Source organism: Pleuronectes platessa, chromosome 9 (genome assembly GCF_947347685.1).
Source record: "Pleuronectes platessa chromosome 9, fPlePla1.1, whole genome shotgun sequence".
NCBI classification, from domain to species: domain Eukaryota; kingdom Metazoa; phylum Chordata; class Actinopteri; order Pleuronectiformes; family Pleuronectidae; genus Pleuronectes; species Pleuronectes platessa.
The window spans coordinates 21,283,894-21,304,569 of NC_070634.1; the positions used below are offsets into that span (position 1 = coordinate 21,283,894).

Consider the following 20,676-nt stretch of genomic DNA (forward strand, 5'->3'; position numbering starts at 1 on the left):
TGGAGGTGTTTTTTCATGCTGCAGGGTCCATAAGAAAACACTGAAATATATATGGTCTTGTTTCTGTTCATGATCAGAACCAGTGAAGCAGATTTTAGGTCTAATTCCAGAGACCCTGCAGGGACCGTGTTAATGAGGCTCGGTAAAAATCTATGATGCTCGTTTGATGGAGATAAAAATTGATTTTGCACCGAAAAGACCAGCCTGTAAATGTAGACTATAAAAGAGGGAGTGGTTTGTCGCCTGCTCAAATTAAATCTGTTTTCAATACAGCAAAAAAAATGAGCTTTGGTATAAGTGGGGGAAATAAATTTAAAATGTCAAAATTTTCTTATTTTAAAGGAGTTTGACACTGAGCAGATTTTATTATTTTATTAGTTTTTATAATTTTTTTAGACAGTACTAAATTTAACACAAACACACACACTAAATTCAGATTCACAACCAATTAAATCCCTAAATATTAATGTAATTTCACGATAAAACTTATAATAAAAGTTAATAAACTCTCCTGAAATTAAACGTCCTGTAATTATAACTAAAGACCATTCATTTTAATTAAGATGTAAATACTTATTTAAGATGTGTAAAATGGATGAAAAATATGCGTTTAAATTATTCAAAGTTTATTTTAGTTAATTTTAATTATTAGTATTATCTTTTTGTTGTTGTTGTATGCATCGGTTGTCCACAACGCAGCGTCCTCGCCTCTAAATGAGGGAATAAAAGTAAATGAAAAGGTCAGTACCATGAAGTGGTGGTCCTTCGCAGCAGCGTGCAGCCAGCATCGGGAGGTTTTTGAGGGAGAGAGTGACAGCTCTTTGTTGGTGAATAGAAATTCAGTGGAGAAGGAGAGGGAGGGAGAGAGAGAGAGAGTGTCTGATGGAGAGAGAGAGAGGGGGGGGGGTGTGTGCGTGTGTGTGTGTGTGTGTGTGTGTGTGTGTGTGTGTGTGTGTGTGTGTGCGTGTGTGTGTGTGTGTGTGAGAGCGAGAGGGAGAGAGAGGGGAACTCCTCCTACCAAATTATTCAGACTGGGCAGGCTCCGCTCCCTTCACAAATAGGACACGGTGCTGAAATCCAGTCAGTCCCAACCTGACCTCCAAACACCGCGGAGCCCCTGACTGGGAGAAGCGGGAGAACCGGGAGAGAGAGAGAGAGAGAGAGAGAGAGTGAGAGTGAGAGAGAGAGTGAGAGAGAGAGAGAGAGAAACAACAATAACTGTGTGTCATTATTTTGGGAGAGTGTTCATACTGCACCCCCTCCCCTCCCCTCCTCCCTCCCCACCACCACCACCACTTCCACGCCGCTCTGTCGCACCAGTTGGACTATACAATCTTTTTTTCTTCTTCTTTTTTATTTTTTTATTATTGTTGTTGGTCCTGTCTTTCTTTCTGGAGGAGAGACATTTGACGGGAAGCAGGAGAGAACGCTGGTGCACCACACACACCACTCCTCCTCCTCCTGTCCCACCCATGCTGTAGCTTCTTTTTTTTTTGCCTTCCTCCTTTTCTTCCAGTTGCCTTTGCACTGTGGCGAGGAGGTGATCTGAGCCTGAGTCTCTGGGGCTGTGTGGCTGCTGCTGCTCCGGTTCCCCGCGCCTCCCCCTGAGCCCCAGAGCCCACGTCGGATGCGCTGAGGTATATGGAAGTTGTGGGCTGCAAGAGAGAGGCAAGCAGTTGCAAGTTGCGTCCAGGACCGGGAGCCATGCTTTTCCACGGGATCTCCGGGGATCACATCCAAGGGATCATGGAGGAGATGGAGAGGAGGTCGAAAACGGAGTCGCGCCTGGCGAAGGGCATGCAGCTGAACGGGAGAGAGTCGGTAAGAGCCGGGGGTCGACCCGTGTTAAAACTCCTTTTTCTACCCTCGCTGCTGCGTAAACGGCGACTGTGGCACCGGTAACGCGCAGGGAAACGTGTTGTAGTTGTTTTGCGGGTGAGTAGGAGACTGGAGAGGAGGATCTCAGCCACTTCTTTATGGACAAATCAAATTTAAAATGTATTTTAGTCCAACTAAATTTGTTAAAACTACTTTTCGCTTCCTCATGGATTGTTGCAATTGTTGAAAACTTTATCAGCTGCACAAAACGAATTACCAAAAGCAAACTGGCTGCAGCTTAACATCCAGTTGTTTAAATAGCTGAAACACTGAATTTCTCTTGTTATTAAATTAATCTTTGTACATTATTATAATTAACAGTAACATCTCGTTGTCTGTGGGCTAATTACATCGTTTTAGTTGCAGTTGGGTTTATAAAATAACTTCAGAAAATTGTCTGAATAATAGTAATTATAATTATTATTATTCGTGTTATTGTTGTTGTTAAATTTGTGCTTTGGGATTTTGGCAGAAAATAATTCTTTACCTGTTTTCAATATGTTTAATACATTAAATATAAGTGAGTTCCTAAATCAGTTAAAGTGAAGTTGTTGTTCACGGCTACAAATAAACAGCAGGTTAAACTCGTGATGTTAAATCCAATGTTTTTAATTCTGCTCGACATTTCATGGATTTTTGAATCACGGTTGTTCAGCTTTTATTTCTTAATTTGGGCCCGAAGCTTGTGATTGTTTAACATCGTGTTGAAAAAGCTCCAATGGCCTCATCGAGGTGGAGAATCAAGTTTAACCAAATGTCCAGCTATTGTTGTGTATTATGTGTTATATCATACTGTGCATGTTCCAGCCGGTGCAGTAAAGTGTAGTCACCGTGTCCTCTCCCTCTGACCGCAGACCATGCCCTCCATGAGCCCGGAGAAGCCTGCTCTGTGCGCCGGCTGTGGAGGCAAGATCTCGGACAGATATTACCTCCTGGCCGTGGACAAACAGTGGCACCTGCGATGCCTCAAATGCTGTGAATGTAAACTGGCGCTGGAGTCGGAGCTAACGTGTTTTGCAAAGGATGGAAGTATCTACTGCAAAGATGATTACTACAGGTAAGAAAAATCCAGGTTCATCGTCTATTTACACGTCAGTTCCTGTCACGCACACACATGCACGCGCGTAGAATAACCCACCCAATGCACGCATGGATCCGTTTATGTTCCTGGTGTAATGTAAAAATTAAACTATATTTAAAGAAAGCAAACTACATACACTGTTAGCAGCGATTCAACAGGCTGAGACTGCTCGTCCGGATTAATGTTTCTGACTTCTGATCCAATCAGGCCTCATGTTTATTCTTTTATAAATCACAACTGTCTGCATTAACCAGGCTTGTTGTTCAATGGGAATAATCTTAAATTGTAATTTTAAATGTTTGTTCTTTAGACTTTCCAGCTCTGGCAGTATTATGTAAACTACACATTAACTTGAGAGTCACTCTCATAAACAAAGAACAACCCACATTACACATTCCTGTTTTTGTTTTGTCAGCATGAATGGAAAAAATAAACATATTTCCTGGGTCACGTGTTAACCTATATTTTAATATAGCCTATACATTTTTTTAAATCCATGCACAGTCCAGAGTGGCTTTATAATGCACAGCCGCAGTAAAGACAGAGAAATGCTCGATGTGTTGTGAGCTCTCTCACATTCTAATAACATGTAGCCTCTTGTGTTTAATGTTAAATACACCGGGTTATCAGTTTTATTTCTGGCGTTGTAAAGCTTCTTATTTATGAGTGAAAGTATTTGTACACAGATAGTATTTTTTAAAACCCAGTGCGACTCGTGGAGCAGGCAGCCGTCAGCCAGTTGCAGGCCAGATGTGGCTGCTGCAGCTCAGGTTGTGATCTCAGTGTGTTGGCTTGTTGCAGCTGAGCAGACCCACACACAGGGAGGCTGCTGAGGGGGAAACACACGCGTGTACATCACATGTTGCTTTTTTACATATATGAGCCCTAGTGACCCTGTGCGTGTATCCCGCTCCGGTGCTGGTGTGTGTGTGTGTGTGTGTAACCTGGTGTCCATGTATGAGGTGTGTTGACGATGTGTCTGTTCCAGAAGGTTCTCGGTGCAGAGGTGCGCGCGCTGCCACCTCGGGATTTCGGCCTCGGAGATGGTGATGCGTGCGCGCGACTCCGTGTACCACCTGAGCTGCTTCACGTGCACCACGTGCAACAAGACGCTGACCACGGGCGACCACTTCGGCATGAAGGACAGCATGGTGTACTGCCGCCTGCACTTCGAGAGCCTGGTGCAGGGGCCGGACTACCACCCCCAGCTCAACTTCGCCGAGCTGGCGGCCAAGGGCGGCGGCCTCACGCTGCCCTACTTCAACGGCACCGGCAGCGCGCAGAAGGGCAGGCCGCGCAAGAGGAAGAGCCCGGCCATGGGGATAGATATACCCAGCTACAACACAGGTGAGGGCTGGGCCCCACGCACTGGGAAGAGGATATCGGTTTATGTGTATAAATATATAATTCATACATAACAAGGCGAATAAGGTTCTCATTCTTACTATGGTGGAAAAGCAGCCTTTAGTCTTTGACTGCAGGAGAACGGTGAGACCTATAACGTGAACTCTAATGTTAATTAAACATGGAGCCATTCTTTGAGGAGCTCGGGTTAAATATCCACTTAAAGACCCATTTGTCCTTGGACCAGTTGAGAACCTTTTGCCACATTATGGTTTATGTATCTTATACTAAAACCATACTGGCCTATATCCTTTATTCATTTAATTAGAGCCCGTAAAAATAAATAATAAAATCGCACTTAAATAAATATAAATATTTTTTGTAATCTTCTTTTAATCGTTAAAAACAATATTTAAAATATTTTCTTGGGGTTCCCATATTTTACGCACATCTCCCCAGCCTTGGGTTCGCTTCCCATGTTATAGGACATGAATCCACGTGCCCTGTAGGCAGATGCAAATATAGGTGAACGCCCGCGGCCGAGGGCTAATTAATCTGCAGCTCTCTGTTGTACGTGGTCCTTGAACGCACCGTCTCTCTGCTTCTAGCCGTGCGGGAGAAGGATCGAAATCTGACCTCGGCCATCGACTTCTTCAATTACCATTAATTCGGGTCAAATTAAATGTATGGAGCGAGTGTGAAGGGATTGAAATGTGGCGCAGGGTCGGTGCGTGGAAAAGAGAAGAAGAAGAAAAAGACAAACTCGCAGCCAAATAAACGTCAAGAAAAATCATCTCACGTTTTGCACGTGCTTGACCTTTTTTGCGGGCGGAACAAAAGCAGTGAGGGCGGCGGACACTGAGCTACTGTTGAATGTAGGTTTCTCCTGAAAACTTGCTATTGAATCTGTGGATGTTATATCCCGACCCCCCGACCCCCCCGCAGCGTCCCCATTCTGCTGTCGCTTTCTGCGCATTAGTGCGCGCTTGGGAAAGTTTGTCATTGTGCTGCCAAGTTTCCTGTGTTCCCGGTGAATGGGGAGGAATAAGGGTAATCTGCGCGTTAATTGTTCTCCGTTAATTGGAGGTGACGTTGGAATCCCTGGCCTCCTGTGCGGCGGTCAGCGCCGGTTCTCAGCGCCGCGCAGAGGGGCCTGCCGCGGGGAGAGGGGCCCGGGGGCTGCGGACCCGGCACTGTACACCACACAGGGGCTGGGGTCGGTTTCCCGGATAAACACAATTCATAGGACATTATGCAAATCCTCAAGTTTTCATGCGATGAGAAATAACCAGCGAGGGTCTGCAGGGTTGTTTTTTTTTTAATGGGGCAACACGCATTCCTCAAACAAAGCTATAAAATGAGTAACACAACCACAACAGGTACAAAAGTCACACAAAAGAAAATGCAGAGAAAGACCAAATGCAGCGAGATGATGTCAGACCAGTGAAAGACCAACTGGGAATATTATATGACCCAATGGGGATTTTTAAATAGAATCGAATTCTTTTATTATATCAAAAAAAGAAGAAGCTAATTGGCTTTTTGTTTTGAAGTAAAAAAAAAAAAAAGTTAAATAAATGCTGAATTTAATGCCACCTCACAAGATTCTAAATATCCCATTAACTAAAAATTAAGTGGAACATTTTAAAATAATACTTGAGGGCACAACTGATTCATTTTGACATTTCCCTTTTTATTCCTTTGTTGTGCTGTTAAATCTTTTTTTTTTTTTTGTTGCCCCGGTTAAAATGTGGCTCTGCAGATCAGGAGAATCTCCTTCTTGACAAATGGGACGAGGTTTTGTTCGAGGTTTTGTTTCTGCTTTAGCGAGCACATTCATGTTTGTTTCCACCAGGGAAAGGTGTGGGTCCACAGAGTATTCCACAGCACTGTGGAAACTTGGGTCTTGTTTGGATATAGAGACCCCTAGTGGGTAACATCAAGTCAAACACAAGCCCTGTGAAGGCTGCAGCTGCACAACATGAGATGTCCATGACATGTGTCACGAGGAGAAGTAAAACACAAACACATAAAAGCCACTGTTCCTCATTTAAACTGATTTGTGATTTAACTTAATGATTCATGCACAGGAAAGTGTTTGCACTGCACCTTGTGTTGAGATCGTTCATCTGATCATTTATCAGCCACAGAGAAAAACTACTGCTCAGCATTTAGGACACACGCAGGGAGACAGGCAAATTACAGCAGCTTACTTTATGATTTATATTAAAATCTGTGCTCCTCTGCATCTTCAGTGGAATAAGTGATGAGGTTTGTTTTAATGTGAAACCTACATTCTATAAAAAAAATTGATGTTTTCATATAGAAATCATGTCAATGTTCAACAGTCACATGCGAGAATTCATTAGACAAAGGGATTGTCTCTGTTGCAGCAGAACAGAATTATGCACAGATCTCTTTTAAATATATATTTATAACTGAGTGTTAACATAGATTTTGTCAATGCTTTGATGAAGATTTTCAGCCTCAGCGTTACATTGCACACACGCGTTTAATATAGTGGAGCCGTTTTTTTGCACATCACCATCTTTAAGTATTTTACATGCTCAGCTATTGACAAATGAGCCCCATTAGGCCTGATAGTCTTAACAAATACAAGCAGAAATAATTTAGCCCAGTCATCACTTTGCTTTATTTTCATTTAATTTCTTCTTAACTCTCCGGCGCTCACAGAAACAAACACGATAACCTAAACTCGCAATGTTTTAAATGTCTGCAGTTTCATCAGGTCCGTTGATTTACTTTCGCTGATTTGTATTTTCTAACTACGTATAAAAACTTCAATTATTTACTATGCAGCACATAATAATACTCTGTAGTTGGCTTAGGTCAATGGAAATATACGTATTTACTTGAGTTCATATAGTGTGTGAAGGCCATGAAACACGTTTATCATAATAACGAGTGATGGCTGTCTCTAACACACGATTCTCACTGAGGTGATTTGCTTCATATAGAGTTCATCATCACCGATTGTCCCACGCATATTCCTCAGACAACGTTTTTTTTTGGGGGGAAACAGAATTGCTAGAGAATGAAAATGAATGTGTAGTTCTCCGGGTCTCTGATCTGTCCCTGTGCTCTGCTCCCTGACCTCTCAGGCTGCAACGAGAATGACACGGATCACATGGACCGGGACCAGCAGTCCTACGCCCCGACGCAGAAGACCAAACGCATGCGGACCTCCTTCAAACACCATCAGCTGCGGACAATGAAATCCTACTTTGCCATCAACCACAACCCAGATGCCAAGGACTTAAAGCAGCTGGCCCAGAAAACGGGGCTCACTAAGAGAGTTCTCCAGGTAAGCCGCGAGTCCGTTCTTCTTATTGATCTGATCAGCCCATGTGTGTGTCTGCACCCCACCCCCCCTCCACGTCCCCCTCATCCCACACCCAAATGATCATCCACGTCATCTTTTTTCGTTTCTGTTTGTTTGGTTGGTCCATTTAGTCATTAGATGTATATCCAGGGGTTATTATCTGAGATTTTGTAAATTATTTAATGTTCCTTTTTGGGAAAGAAAGGAGAAAAGTAGCTCTTAAGCACAAAATAGGTCAGACTGTTGCTAATATTAATAATAACGAGAGTGCACATGTCCTTTTTATCTCAGTAGCAGAAAGAGGTGTAATTCAACTATCGCAGATAAAAGTTTTGATCAGGATTATTGTTTGATTTGCTATTAAATATCTTTGTTCAGGAGCTAACTGGTTCATAGCTATCTGCCCCTTCAGCTCAAAATGCCGTATAAAGATTTATCTATGTGAGGAAAGAGCAGCTTGATAGAGTGACAGCTGTGATAACTTGATGTACACATGATTCTTTTTTAAAAGTTAATCCTACCTAAACACAAAAAGTAAAAGCCACACTGGGATTGGTTTGCAGGTTTGGTTCCAAAACGCAAGAGCCAAATTCAGAAGGAACGTTTTGCGACAGGAGAATGGAGTTGATAAGGCTGATGGCACCTCACTCCCTGCACCCTCATCCGACAGTGGGGCCCTGAGCCCCCCCTCCAGCGCGGCCACACTAACAGACCTGACAAACCCCTCTATCACTGTAGTGACCTCCGTCACCTCTAGTTTGGACAGCCATGATTCGGGGAGCCCTTCACAAACTACCTTGACAAACCTTTTCTAACAATCCATCTCTAGCGGATTGATTTATTTTTATTTTTTATTTCATCTGATTTTGATTTGCTGGTTTGTTTTTTGAATTTTTATTTGATCTTCTTCGATTGACATTTTATTTTTTTAAAGTGACACCTTTAAATGAACCAGAGACAGCTCCTTGGCACAGAACGTGCTGTACTGTGTACACAAACAAGAACAACAGGAACAAGAACAGCAGCGACCACATTAAAAGACGAGGAAATCATTTTAATGTGTAGCATTTGAAAACCGCACGGCAGCCATGACTGTAGTTGACTCGCAGGACGCAGATCTTGGACGGGACTTTTTGAAGTTGAAGGCATTAGAAAAGTTGTTGTGTGTTTCACAGCTTATTTGGAAAAAAAAAAAACTAAACTTGAATCCTGTCTGGAAAATAAGTAGTTCTACTTGATTTGACTTGATTTGTACATTTGTATTGAATTATGATCAAATGAGCCCTCTCTAATTTATGGTTAATTGGTAAATAATATGAATATTCTGCACTCAGAACCCTGTATATGTATGCAATGTGTTCGCACTATCCAATTTAAAGAGTTTTTTTTCTGTTTGGAATAATTTGGGTAATAAACTTGTAGAATGTTCTGTATTGGGTAACTCCAGAAAACAGGCTTTAATTATTTCCGAATGTTTCAGTCTGTGAGACTGAGTTGGATGGAATCGGACATTGGGATATTTCACAGAGCTACGTGTAGAGCGTCTGAATTACATTACAAGCACCAAACCATCGCCGGTTAGATGGCAGGCAGATGCCCCAAAAACCACACACATACACATTTTTTAATGTCTTTTCAAAAAGCCAGTCCCACAGTCTGTACAGTGGTGACTGTTCGACACGTAACGCAGTCACATCAACACAAGAGCTTGGTGATGAGAGGCGAGCGGGAGGAATTCAGATCGGAGAGCAGTTAACGGGCACCGTTGTAATCGACTGTTTCCGTGACAGAGCACTTTTTCAGATTCGTTGTCCTCATCGATTAACCGCAGGCAAATGGATGAATCCTAGCAAACATATCCACAGATCCACAGCTAAACTCAATTGCACAGTGACAATATACTGCCCAGTGAAAAGTGCATTATCGTTTTTATCATGTTGCTCAGGGTAACAATGTGATTTTTTTGACAAAAAGTAAGGGGGGGGGGGGGTGCGACGTTGCAGACTAGATTTGTCGAGCTGACACAAACATTCAAATGACCTCAGATAGGTGGAGTCGTGAGAGGCAGCCAGTGGGAAGTCATCGTCCATGTGTTCTCTCTCTTTTGGCCATATTTATACTTTCTTTAACGACACTTGCCACTGAACAGAAACCAAAAACATGTTTCTTCTGGCTGAACGATAGAGGAGGGAAACGAAAAAAGGAGAGAAAGAGGGAAAGAGCAAATCTTCAATGGAGTCGATGCATTTCATTGTGAGCGCGTCACAGTTTGTTCTACTGTAGAACAAAGTGGTAACTCTAGATCTACTCGACGAGGTAGACGCCTAACTCAGTTCTACTATGTGCCTTATGCTATAACTTGGGAGAAAGTTTGTGAACTTCAGGATATATGTGTTCTTTGTTAACTGATTCACATCCTTTTGACGCCTCACTAGTTTTGTACTGTTTTGCATCTTATTTCCGAAGATCTTTTTTTTGGTGTATCCTGTTTTAAAAAAAGGGGGCAGCGATGTCATAGAAAGCATTTGTGCACTCTTTCAGATATAGTTGGGTAATCCAAGAACCTTATATATTGATCTTCGTGTTAATAGTTGAGTACAGTAAGTGTTCTATCAAGATTGTCCATGTTTCCCTGTTTCTTGATAAAGATGGTGTATAGAAACTATTTCCCCTTAAATATTTATGGACCAAACGGTTGTTATATATCTTATTAAATTTGTGTGAATAAAACTACTTTGCTTTAAATGGGTTTTCTTTTTCATTACACTTGCCATTTTTTGTGTTCCTTCTCGAAAACGATTCCTTTTGTTTTGTCACATCAACAAATGAGACAGCATTCAGTTATTGATGACCAGTTAAACGTCCTCATTTTTGCCTTCATTTTTTATTTCTATTTCCTATTTTATGATGTTTATGGTTTTTTAACGTAATGCCCCATGGATTTGCATCTAAACCCTGCAATCAAAAATATGAAATTGCTTTTTAATGCATGAACATGGCTTTAAAATTTAAATCCAAGGAATGCTGCAAAGCATTTATTGATATATATATATTTATGCATTACATATTGGTAAACCTAAAATGAAGTAAGAGTAAATGCAGACCCAGTAAAGCCAGGTTGCTCTGTAGTTAATATATTCTTACTCTATCATTTCTTTCAGGGAGAACAAATCTTGGGGCATTACAGCCATACATCCCGACGTTTGAAAATTCCCTAAAGTATTAAGAGAAGGGGAAAACTTTGATGGGAATTCATCACCATTGAAGACAAAGACAATATTAGGATAAGATGATAGCAAATTGAGAACAAATAAACAACCACCATAAAATCCTGTTTCAGTTGCAAATGTACAACAGAGGATTTAACAAAAAAAAAGAAAAAGTACAAAGGTTTGTCCTGAATGTTTGAGTCCATCAGCGGAGGAGAACCAACAATGTATAAAATCTGATATGAATGTGATAAAAAAGAAGAAAATCTTTCTGTATTGGAATTATAAGATGCACAAAATTATAATAAAATGTATTGTAACATAGTAAAAAAAAGAAAAGAAAGAAAAGAAAACAGAAAGAAACAGGATGTGACAAAAAAAACAAAAAAAACATGGCATCCGACATGACAAGAGTGTGAAACGGAGACAGTATGGATGTTACTGAAAGATACACACAAACACACACACTTCCCCCACTTCCTTGCTCCTATGTAAGCACAATATATACATCCCAACTATACTTACTCTATACAAACACACACACACACACACACACACATTGCTGCCCCCATGCACCCCACCCAAGAATCAGCTTGCTAAATAGTAGTTTTCTTTTGTCACGAGTGTCATTTCATAAACACATGGCCTCCTTGAAACTCGGCAGCAGGATGCCCATCAAACCTGATGAGTGTATGAAGGGGGACTGCAGAGCTGGAGCTTTGCCATCTGGCTGCACCGAGGGAAGGAAGTGAAGAAGAAGAAAAAAAACACAAAGCAGATAAAGAAGAGATCCTCATTTTGCATGCGCCTCATCATCTTGTTAACATTTTTCCTTGAGATGTGTATTATTTCCTTTGATTCACTGTATGAGTCATTGTCAGCTGCAAAAAATAAAGCACGATAATGATAAGATTGACGTCCCTGATGCCCGTACAGCACCTCACAGTGGGAAACTGAACAAATGTCATTGTAAGGACACGGACACGATGCTTCAAGATTATTTGTTCACGACATTCAGGTCAACATGGAGGGTAACACACATTATCGTCCTTTCTACTGATTTTTGCTAAATATATTTGGAGCATGTCATAACACAGCTAAACACTCCTATATATAGATCGTACAACATGTGGCACTATCACAGTGTATTTAACACAACAATTATTTTCAATTCTATTCAAACTCAATGGGATTTAAAGGTAAATTCACACATTTTCACACAAATGTTTTTTTTTGCAATAAAAACCACAGCTCGTTATGATTGAAGTCAAATCTGACATGTATAGTAAAATGGTTGGAGAAGAAGTTAATATGCAAACTACAGAACACACATGTCTTCAGAGTTTGGCAGCGTACAGTCTCATTACCTAGTATTTATAAGCTGTGTGTGTGTGATGTAAGGAGAGGGTGTGTTGTGGAAAGAGAGAGAGAGAGAGAGAGAGAGAGAGAGAGAGAGAGAGAGAGAGAGAGAGAGAGAGAGAGAGAGAGAGAGAGAGAGAGAGACTAAAGCCACATGGGGACCAGTAAACAGGCTGGTGTTGAATTCCAACAATGTGGGAAACAGCAAACACTTCAGTCAGTCCAAGAAGAAACCTCAGTCGCTGGGGTGCCTGCGCGCTGTGGCAGCCGGGCTGGCGTTCCCCGGGTCTGACGGTGGGCGGGTTGACACCACAGAGCTACAGGAAGCCGGGCTGGAGAGGAAACACAAACAAACACAGCCAGCGCCGCTCAGCTTCTTCTTTTTTTGCCTCCTTTGGAACTGCGGGATGAAAAATTCTGGACAACATCACGGCCCCGTGTTGACAAGAATTTCAGGGGTTTGCCTGTTGGGGTTGTTGTTGGTGACTGGAATGCAGCCTATCACAACACTAGAATGTGAGAGTGGTGGTGTGTGTCTGATCAACCATCTTCTTCTTCCCAGCAGGATTGCTTCACCCCAATTCCAGGTATTTCAAAATATATATTAAATGATATGGAGACTGGTAAAATAAAGGGGGGGGGGGGGGGGGAGGTTTCTGAGGGGAGAGAGAGAATTGCTGAACTAGAATGGTCCTCAGTAGAGAACCTACCTCCAGTTTCCTTAAATTCAATAAAGCTGCACCAAATTTCACAGATTCATAGATATGAGATCCCTAAATATACCTGATTGTTTCCATAAAGGTTCATGAATTATTCCATGGGAAAATGGTGAAAATGTTAAAATCCAAAAAAAAACAGAGTGATAAAAATCCCTGATCTGGATCCGCACCTGACTGTGATGGCTTCCTACCCGTCCATCCAGTTGCTTATGGGCAATCTTGCTTTCAAACAAACAAACCAACAAACAAATGGACAGGGGTGGAAACATAACCCCCTTGTTGGACCTAATGAGGACTATATTGCATACAAGCATTTGAGCACATGTATATTTGTTGATCACCTTCCTGTGAAAACTATAGAGCGATATCCCTCCTCAAGCTCTGATCCTTACTTTGCATCAATCGATGAATAAATAAATAAGTAATATCACCTCGTCTGTGTAGAGGCCTCGACATGTGAGAGAGGAGGGTCTCTGCCAGCTCACGTCCTCCTCCCACCTCCAACCACTTCCTCCTGTTAAATGACAGCGTCTGTTTACAATGACTGTGCAAAAACAATCCAGACAACCCGAGGTGTCTGCTGTCACACGAACAGTTTGTCCATAAAGCTTCAGTAATCCTATGGTGATAGGTGTGACACTGTGTTTTACCTTTTCAGCTTCAATCTCCATATAAATCTTGGCCAGGAACTCGACCCCCTCTGAGACACTTCAGATGTATAGACCAGGGGCGGATCCAGGGGGAGGACAGGGGGGGAGGGGGGCTCAGGCCCCAGCTTAAATCTGATTGGCCCCTGAAGTGTCCTTGACATGTCAGTTGTATTTTTTAAATACACTAGTGAAAATAAAGAAAAATTAAAATGAATTTTAAGTCCTTATTATGAAGACATTGTGCTTGAACAAGGACAAATTTCCGAAATATATTCGATTACATGTGGCTTTCATCACAGCTATAAAGCTATAACTATACAAACAATTAATCAAATGTGCACCTTCCTGAATCAGGTAATGTGGGTAGGTAGATAGATAGATGGATACTTTATTAATCCCGTGGGAAATTCAAGGATGTAGGACATATTTTCGGCCCCTTAGTGTAAACTGTGGCCCCTTGATGGCCCCTGAATTAGAATCCTAGATCCTGGTATAGACAATCAATACTAATACTGTAGCTGCTGATGAAACCTTTACTGGAGTCACATGTAATTAAAAGGGTCTATGATCCAGATACATGTCAGTTCATCAGGGTTATGTTTTAAAATCCTGCTCAGTTTTGTGTCATTTGAAGCCGAGGCTTCTTATTTGATAAGATCTGCCTCAGAAAGTGCATCACTCATAAAGGTCACATGATGAACTAAAGGTATGAGCACTTGACTTTATCAGTCATAACAAAAGTGTATCAGAGGAAATCTCTGGTCATAATGTGGACGTCAGATATTCCATCTTGAACGTCTTCCATCATAAATCAAAGTTATTCCCCACATGTAACAACAGATGTGTGATTATTTCACAAACATGTATTAACTCCGACAACATCGTCCCTTCTGTGTGATCAGCAAGTCTCTGCAAGGTATTACACATGCATAACCACACACTGCACACACACACACACACACAAACATACACACACAGTGACAGGCGACAGGGTCAAAACAAAGTATGGAGTGATCACTGAGGCATAGGTCTTCACTCTGCCTCAACCTGCAGTTTACATGTGTCTCTGATGGTGTTGTTTCTACTGTCGCTGCGTGTGTGTGTGTGTGTGTGTGTGTGTGTGTGTGTGACATTCTGCCAGCTCCACCTCAGTTCCATCCTCTCATGCTAGGTACCTATTTAACCTCACCTTGCACACCAGCTACCCTGCTAACACAAATACACACCGGCACCAGGACACACACACACACACACACACACACACACACACACACACACACACACACACACACACACACACACACACACACACACACACACACACACACACACACACACACACACACACACACACACACACACACACACACACACACACACACACACACACACACACACACACAGGCAGATGTCAGCGGGGTGATGATGTGAATGAGACGCAGCTCTACTGGTGTGTGTGTATGTGTGTGTAGCCACTGTAGACGTATACAGCGACTAGTGTGTGTGTGTGTGTGTGTGTGTGTGTGTGTTTCTGCATTTGTGTGTGTGTGTGTGTGAGAGACTGAGGCCTGCCCTTCTGGTTGACGCCGAGCAGGTGGAGAGATCCACTGTGCTGGATGTTTGCCAAGAGCAGGAATATGCTAACAGATACATTTGTGCACATGCATCCACGCACACACGCACACACACACACACACACACACACACACACACAAATGCAGAAACACAAAAGCAGCCACTGAGAAATAGATTTTCTTGCAGTGATCTAGGCAGAAATAATATGCCAGTTTTGTCCTTCACATTACCGCAGACTATCTCTCCTGTGCCTCATTTGCGCGGCGCTCTCCACACGCCATAAATCCTCTATTTCTCTGTTGTGCTGTTATTCTATATTTACCCGTGTTTGTTATGTGACGGCTCACATCTAAACAACCTTGAAAATGCTGCGATCAAGGCTGATCACTATGGGTTGCAATTGCGCTTTGAAGACAAAACAACATTAATTAGCAGAAAATAAAATGGAAATGCAGTCATCACATGCTCGCTGCCTCCAAGTTCGTCTGGGTATACGAAGGGAGAGACAACATTTCATACATATTTCCATCTGTAATCCCTCTCTCTCTCTCTTGCTCTAATGGCTGCGCTCTGTGCGGCAGATAAACAGGAAGCTCGTCTGCATTGATACGGCATGCTTCAGTGTGTGACAGGTCATCTTTGTACTGGCGGAGTGTAACCTCTCAGTTCTCGCTAAACCTTCAGGATGCACGCAGCTCCTCTCCCCTCCATCTGCTGGTCTCTATGAAGTCTGCACCCGATCACAGGAGCTTTGACTGCAGCTTCTGTCTCTACCACATTGCAGTCATACCTAACCCCTGAGCCAGATCAACAACACAGAGGGAGATATAAAAGACATGAGTGAGAATATCAACATTTTCTCCCTTTTTAAGTGTTTAAAATGTGCTTTTCAGCCTCTGGGTGCAAACACTTCTGCATATTTAGCAATGAAAAGCCCAGGTAGAATTGCAGTGAAATGTGTGTCTTGAAGAAAAACAAAAACTGAGCAAGCGTGCATGTGTTCTCAGACTATCACAGTTCTTCTTCACAATTTAAATATTCATGCTTACAAATTATCTGAAAGTAGCCTAAAGATCAATTTGAGCCTAATGTGCCTCTAGATGACGAATAAATTCAACTTAGTTGTCATCAGATTACATTTGTGCACACGAAAATATGATCGAGAATCAAAAGCTTCAGAGTTAAATGACACGTTTACAGTAAAATGTCCAAAGCATCACTGTAACTCCAGCGATTCTACCTTCCTCAGAGCATCCGGAGGAAGGTCCTTGGATTCGGGGGGTTCACTGCGAGCGCCACCAGAAAGTTTTAAAAGGGAAAAGATTGAAACAGATGACATCACTCTCTTCACGTGGAAAAAAAAAATATCCCCAAATCAAAAGGAAATCCTCTCTCTGTTAAATAAACAATATCAGCAAAAAGAACACAAAAAGTTTGCCATTGGTTTAAAGCGCCAGATCAGTGCAGAGAGCCACTTTTAGAACAATGGAAATTCGACACGATTATTAAACAGTTTTTCTACCAAACCGACGTGGAGGCATGCATGTTGAACCAGAGGATCTCCGGGTGCAGCTCCCCTCGCAGACTGATGCATTACTTTTCATCCATCCATCTAATTATTCCCTCAGAAACCTGAAATTTGAAGATACAAAAGACCGTCCCTATCTGTCACTGAGCGCCATTGATCTTATTGAAAGAAAATGTGGGTGTAGAGGAAACCCAATATAACTCATGCCATTAAATTCCACACAGCATTATTCACATACAGAATTGACAGATTTCCGTGAGACGTTTCTTTTAATCTTCAACTGTTGTTGAAGAAAAAGGGGGAGAAATCCTACACTCCAGGCATCTCTCCCTTTTTCCGTATTTGCAGTGAGGTTAACAAGAAAGGCTATTGAAGCAGGGAGAAAAAACACAAACCTACCTAACTTGTTGATTATTAACAATGGGGATGGGAAGGAGACAGATGTGTTTCTTGTGTATCAGCAGTGTTTGAATTGTCAGTCTGGAATCAGCGCCGAAGCTCTTATCAAAGCAAAGTAAGCTGATCAATTCCAGATGCTCTCGCTGTCCATGCGTGTCAATCCGCGATACCATTTTTGTCAATAAATTCTCATGATATACCCAATTACCCGCTGCGTGTGCGTGCGGGTGTGTGTCATGGGACGTGTGGGTACCCTGCATGCATCTGCGTATGGTAATAGTGAGCCAGGCTCTGTGTGGATGTGTGTGGATACCAGTGTGTTCAGCAGATTCCATTAAGCCTGAGCTGGCTCCGTCTCCCTCTTTCACACGTACACACCCACACTCGCTTACACACCTTCGACCAATCATCCTGCGTATTGTGAGCAAAGTTGCATCAACCAGTCTTATTGTTTTTGTTGCAAGTATGTGTCACACAAAGTGAGTGAAAGTAACCGAGTCCATTCACTACAATACTTAAATTGAATTTGTGGAGAAAGTCATTCCCACTTCTAAACCACTTCAATTCATCAAGAAATATTGTACTTTAGTTTGACAGCTACTGCGTCAGTTTATAAAGTTTGATGCATGTTTATAGATTAAACGACCTAACATTATGTTTAGTATTTTGCTTTTCTCTATAAAATCAGAGTCAATTTTCTGAGTCAAGATTACTACTTTTTTCAAGGCCTATCAAATCTTTAATCTTGAAGCAGAGAAGATAAATGAGCTCTGCTTCAACAATTGATTAAAATGAAAATACATCACTATTAGTGGTGGCTGGGCCTCAGGAGAGAGAGCACTAGTCGAAGGGTTGGTGGTTGGATTCCCAGTTTTTCCGGTCTGCAAGACAAAATGTCCTTTGGCATGACACTGACACCACAAACTGCTCCAGATGGCTGTGCCGGTAGAATGTGATGCATGACATGATATTGTGTGAATGGGTGGACTAAGCTGTAAAGTGCTTTAAAAAAGGGCCATTAAGAGGAGAGAAGCACAGGATAAACACAGCCCATTTACCATAATAATAACACAATACAAGATTGGATGACTACCTGGGCAGAGCAAGCAACTTACGTGCTCTCATAACTCCCCAGGCCCCAAAACACCTATGTCATTTTTCAACGATTACAAATTTATTCAGGGCATTTGCATTATCATCCTAGATAACAAACATCCTTTATAAAGATGAAAAACACCACAAAATGCAGTGGGAAGTGTGTGCGCACGCAAACTTGAACACAGCTGACTGGAGAGAGGACTTTAGGCTAAACACATGGTGTAAATGACGCAGTTTCAAGTTGAATTTGAATGTCGGGGCTTGGATGACACCACAGGACCAGTATGGTTACACAGGACCAGTATGGTTACATTTGAAGAGGTGGTCACCATTTACTTCAATTGTGTTGGATTCGGCTGCAGCGCTGTTTCCACCCCTGAAGCTCCAGGTGTGCTGTGTGGACTCGAACACTTCACCCACCTCCTCCATCGGCACAGTGGTGAGTAGGTAACCAGTGCATTTTCATTTTCCAGGGGCACTATCCCCTTTTAAAACCATATGTGCACTGGGATCAGAGGAGAAGCTGCAACCAGCATCAGGTCAAGCAAACACACACACAAGCAATGTTCACAACAACACTGGTGAAACTAAAACTGAACTCAAGTTGTTTCCTGGGTAAAGAATGGACTCACACACTCACTCACCATCACACACAAATTAACACACATTTAACATGACTTCAATAAAACCCCAGTGAAATGGAGTGAGGGAGGTCTGTGCTGGAGTTCCCCGGTTGAATCTCCCTCCGCTCCTCTGACACCGGGCCCTCCCGAGAATGCTGCCGTGTTGACACAACTGGCACGCGGGTCAGGAGAGCCGCTGATGACGGTGGTGGAGGAGGAGGAGGAGGAGGAGGAGGAGGAGGAGAGACGTGAAACACGTACACATCTCCACTGGCTCCACAACACAGCCTCTGTCTCCGCTTCACGCACACACACACGCAGACAGACACACACACACAAGAAAAAAGTTAGGCGCTCAGACTCGGCAGTGCCACGCAGGAGAGACGAGAGGCCCCCGCCGCCGCAGACACACGACTTCCCCCGGAGCGACCTTGTCGAGAAAAGGGAAAGTCAAAAAGACGTGCGCCATAACCGCGAGGAGGAGAAGAAGAAGAGGAAGAAGAAGGAACAGCTTAGCAACCAGAAGAGTCCCACACTTCCTGGTAAGAACTGACACAGCGTTACCTGACACCCAGCTCGTGAAAGTGGACCACAGCGAACGTACAGTGGTATCACCCCCCCTCCCCTCCATTTTGACTCGGTTGTGTAGCTCACGTTCTGGTTGTGTGACGCTCACTTCGGGAAAGTTTCTACGAAGTTTCGCGCAGCTAGCTTTAGCCTGTTAGCTCGCTAGTAGCACGCCGTTTGCTAACTCGCCGCCGCAGCAGTCCGATGCTGTCACTTCGATCTGACAGTGTCACAGTAACATTAGCATAACAGCGTGTTTTTCAACAGCTTTAGCTCCACGTAGCTTTCAACCTGAAGTGGAAAGAAGGACAGTTACACACTTAACAAGCATCACGCTACAGCCTCACGGTGATGTTGTGGTAAGGTGCTACACAAATACCAGTTCATTTATAAGTTTTACTGCTAAAGATGAGGTGGCAGAATAGGTTTATCTACTCTGCATACACTGTTCCACGTAAGTTAGCTCATGTGTGTGTCTTCATGTGGTTTACGGATCTAAAAAGTAGCTAAAGTTCTCTCCTCAGGGATTTAAAAGTAATCATCCACTCATCCTGCCGTGTTTACTTTGGACTATAAATGTGTCAGGTCCTGTTAATAGTTGAATAAACACTTTGATATCTTTCTCCTCCGTTTGGACACAACACACAGTTTCAGACCGGGCCATCATTAAGAGGGCCAAGTCTAGAACTCAATACTCTGACCTTTAGGCCTCCAAAATTATAAATATGGTCAAATATTTCATACTGGGCCTTAAAAAACTTTTAGGTAGGTCCTAATCATGTGAACGTTTATTTAACGCTACTTCTGTTGCATCCCATTCCTAAATATTAGTTTTTTGTTTTGGTGACACACATAGTTTGTTGTGTCTCCATGTGTTGTAGTTCTAGCTACAGACAGTGGCTGAAACAAAACTACAAACAAGACCGTTGTTTTGTTTAATGTTGTGGGTTTTTGTTTTGTTGAAGTGGGAAATATATATTGACAAAGTGAATCAAAATACAACAATCAACTGAAATGATAACTTTGGGAGGTTGAGGTAATAACTCATGCTTGACATAGGTCTTGAATTTCATGTATTATGGTTTTACAAATGTCTTAAAGTCTTCAAGTCAACTTGTTGAAACCTGCAGAAACCCTGATAAATCTGCAGATTCAGATTTAGTTGTCCACATTTGCTGCTTGTCTACCTGATGAGTCTATTTAGGGAAAGAGAGAGGCTGATGGGTATATACCCCTTTTTGCCCCTATATGTTATTATGATCTTTTAAAGGTTTCCTTTTAATCTATATTTGGAAGTGGGCAG

At 42.4% G+C, this 20,676-nt stretch overlaps 2 protein-coding genes across 4 annotated transcripts in view; both read left to right on the top strand.

Moving 5' to 3' along the window:
• Nucleotides 1-926: 926 nt before the first annotated feature.
• lhx9 (LIM homeobox 9) lies at nucleotides 927-11,713 on the top strand. 2 transcript variants are annotated; one of them, XM_053431471.1, is made up of 5 exons: nucleotides 927-1,821; nucleotides 2,733-2,935; nucleotides 3,948-4,306; nucleotides 7,426-7,628; nucleotides 10,808-11,713. In XM_053431471.1, the coding sequence occupies exons 1-5, from the start codon at nucleotides 1,642-1,644 to the stop codon at nucleotides 10,862-10,864; spliced, it is 1,002 nt and encodes a 333-aa protein (XP_053287446.1). In that variant the 5' UTR covers nucleotides 927-1,641; the 3' UTR covers nucleotides 10,865-11,713. The 2 variants fall into 2 exon arrangements, with proteins under 2 accessions (XP_053287446.1, XP_053287445.1); XM_053431470.1 differs by lacking the exon at nucleotides 10,808-11,713 and adding an exon at nucleotides 8,210-10,391.
• Nucleotides 11,714-19,206: 7,493 nt separating this feature from the next.
• The window catches only part of nek7 (NIMA-related kinase 7), a 59,254-nt gene continuing 57,784 nt past the window's right edge, over nucleotides 19,207-20,676 (top strand). The window contains exon 1 of one of the 2 annotated variants that reach the window (XM_053430050.1): nucleotides 19,207-19,348. The gene's annotated coding sequence lies outside the window, so the exon portion shown is untranslated. Of the gene's footprint in view, nucleotides 19,349-19,468; nucleotides 19,733-20,676 lie in introns of those variants that run through there. The other variant, XM_053430051.1, reaches the window with a different exon arrangement.

Bases quoted from the DNA above. Each gene is read 5' to 3' on its own strand.
- lhx9 (XM_053431470.1), top strand. From the start codon at position 1,642: ATGGAAGTTGTGGGCTGCAAGAGAGAGGCAAGCAGTTGCAAGTTGCGT. The intron at 1,822-2,732 runs GTAAGAGCCGGG...CTCTGACCGCAG, and splicing joins AGCTGAACGGGAGAGAGTCG to ACCATGCCCTCCATGAGCCC. The intron at 2,936-3,947 runs GTAAGAAAAATC...TGTCTGTTCCAG, and splicing joins TGCAAAGATGATTACTACAG to AAGGTTCTCGGTGCAGAGGT.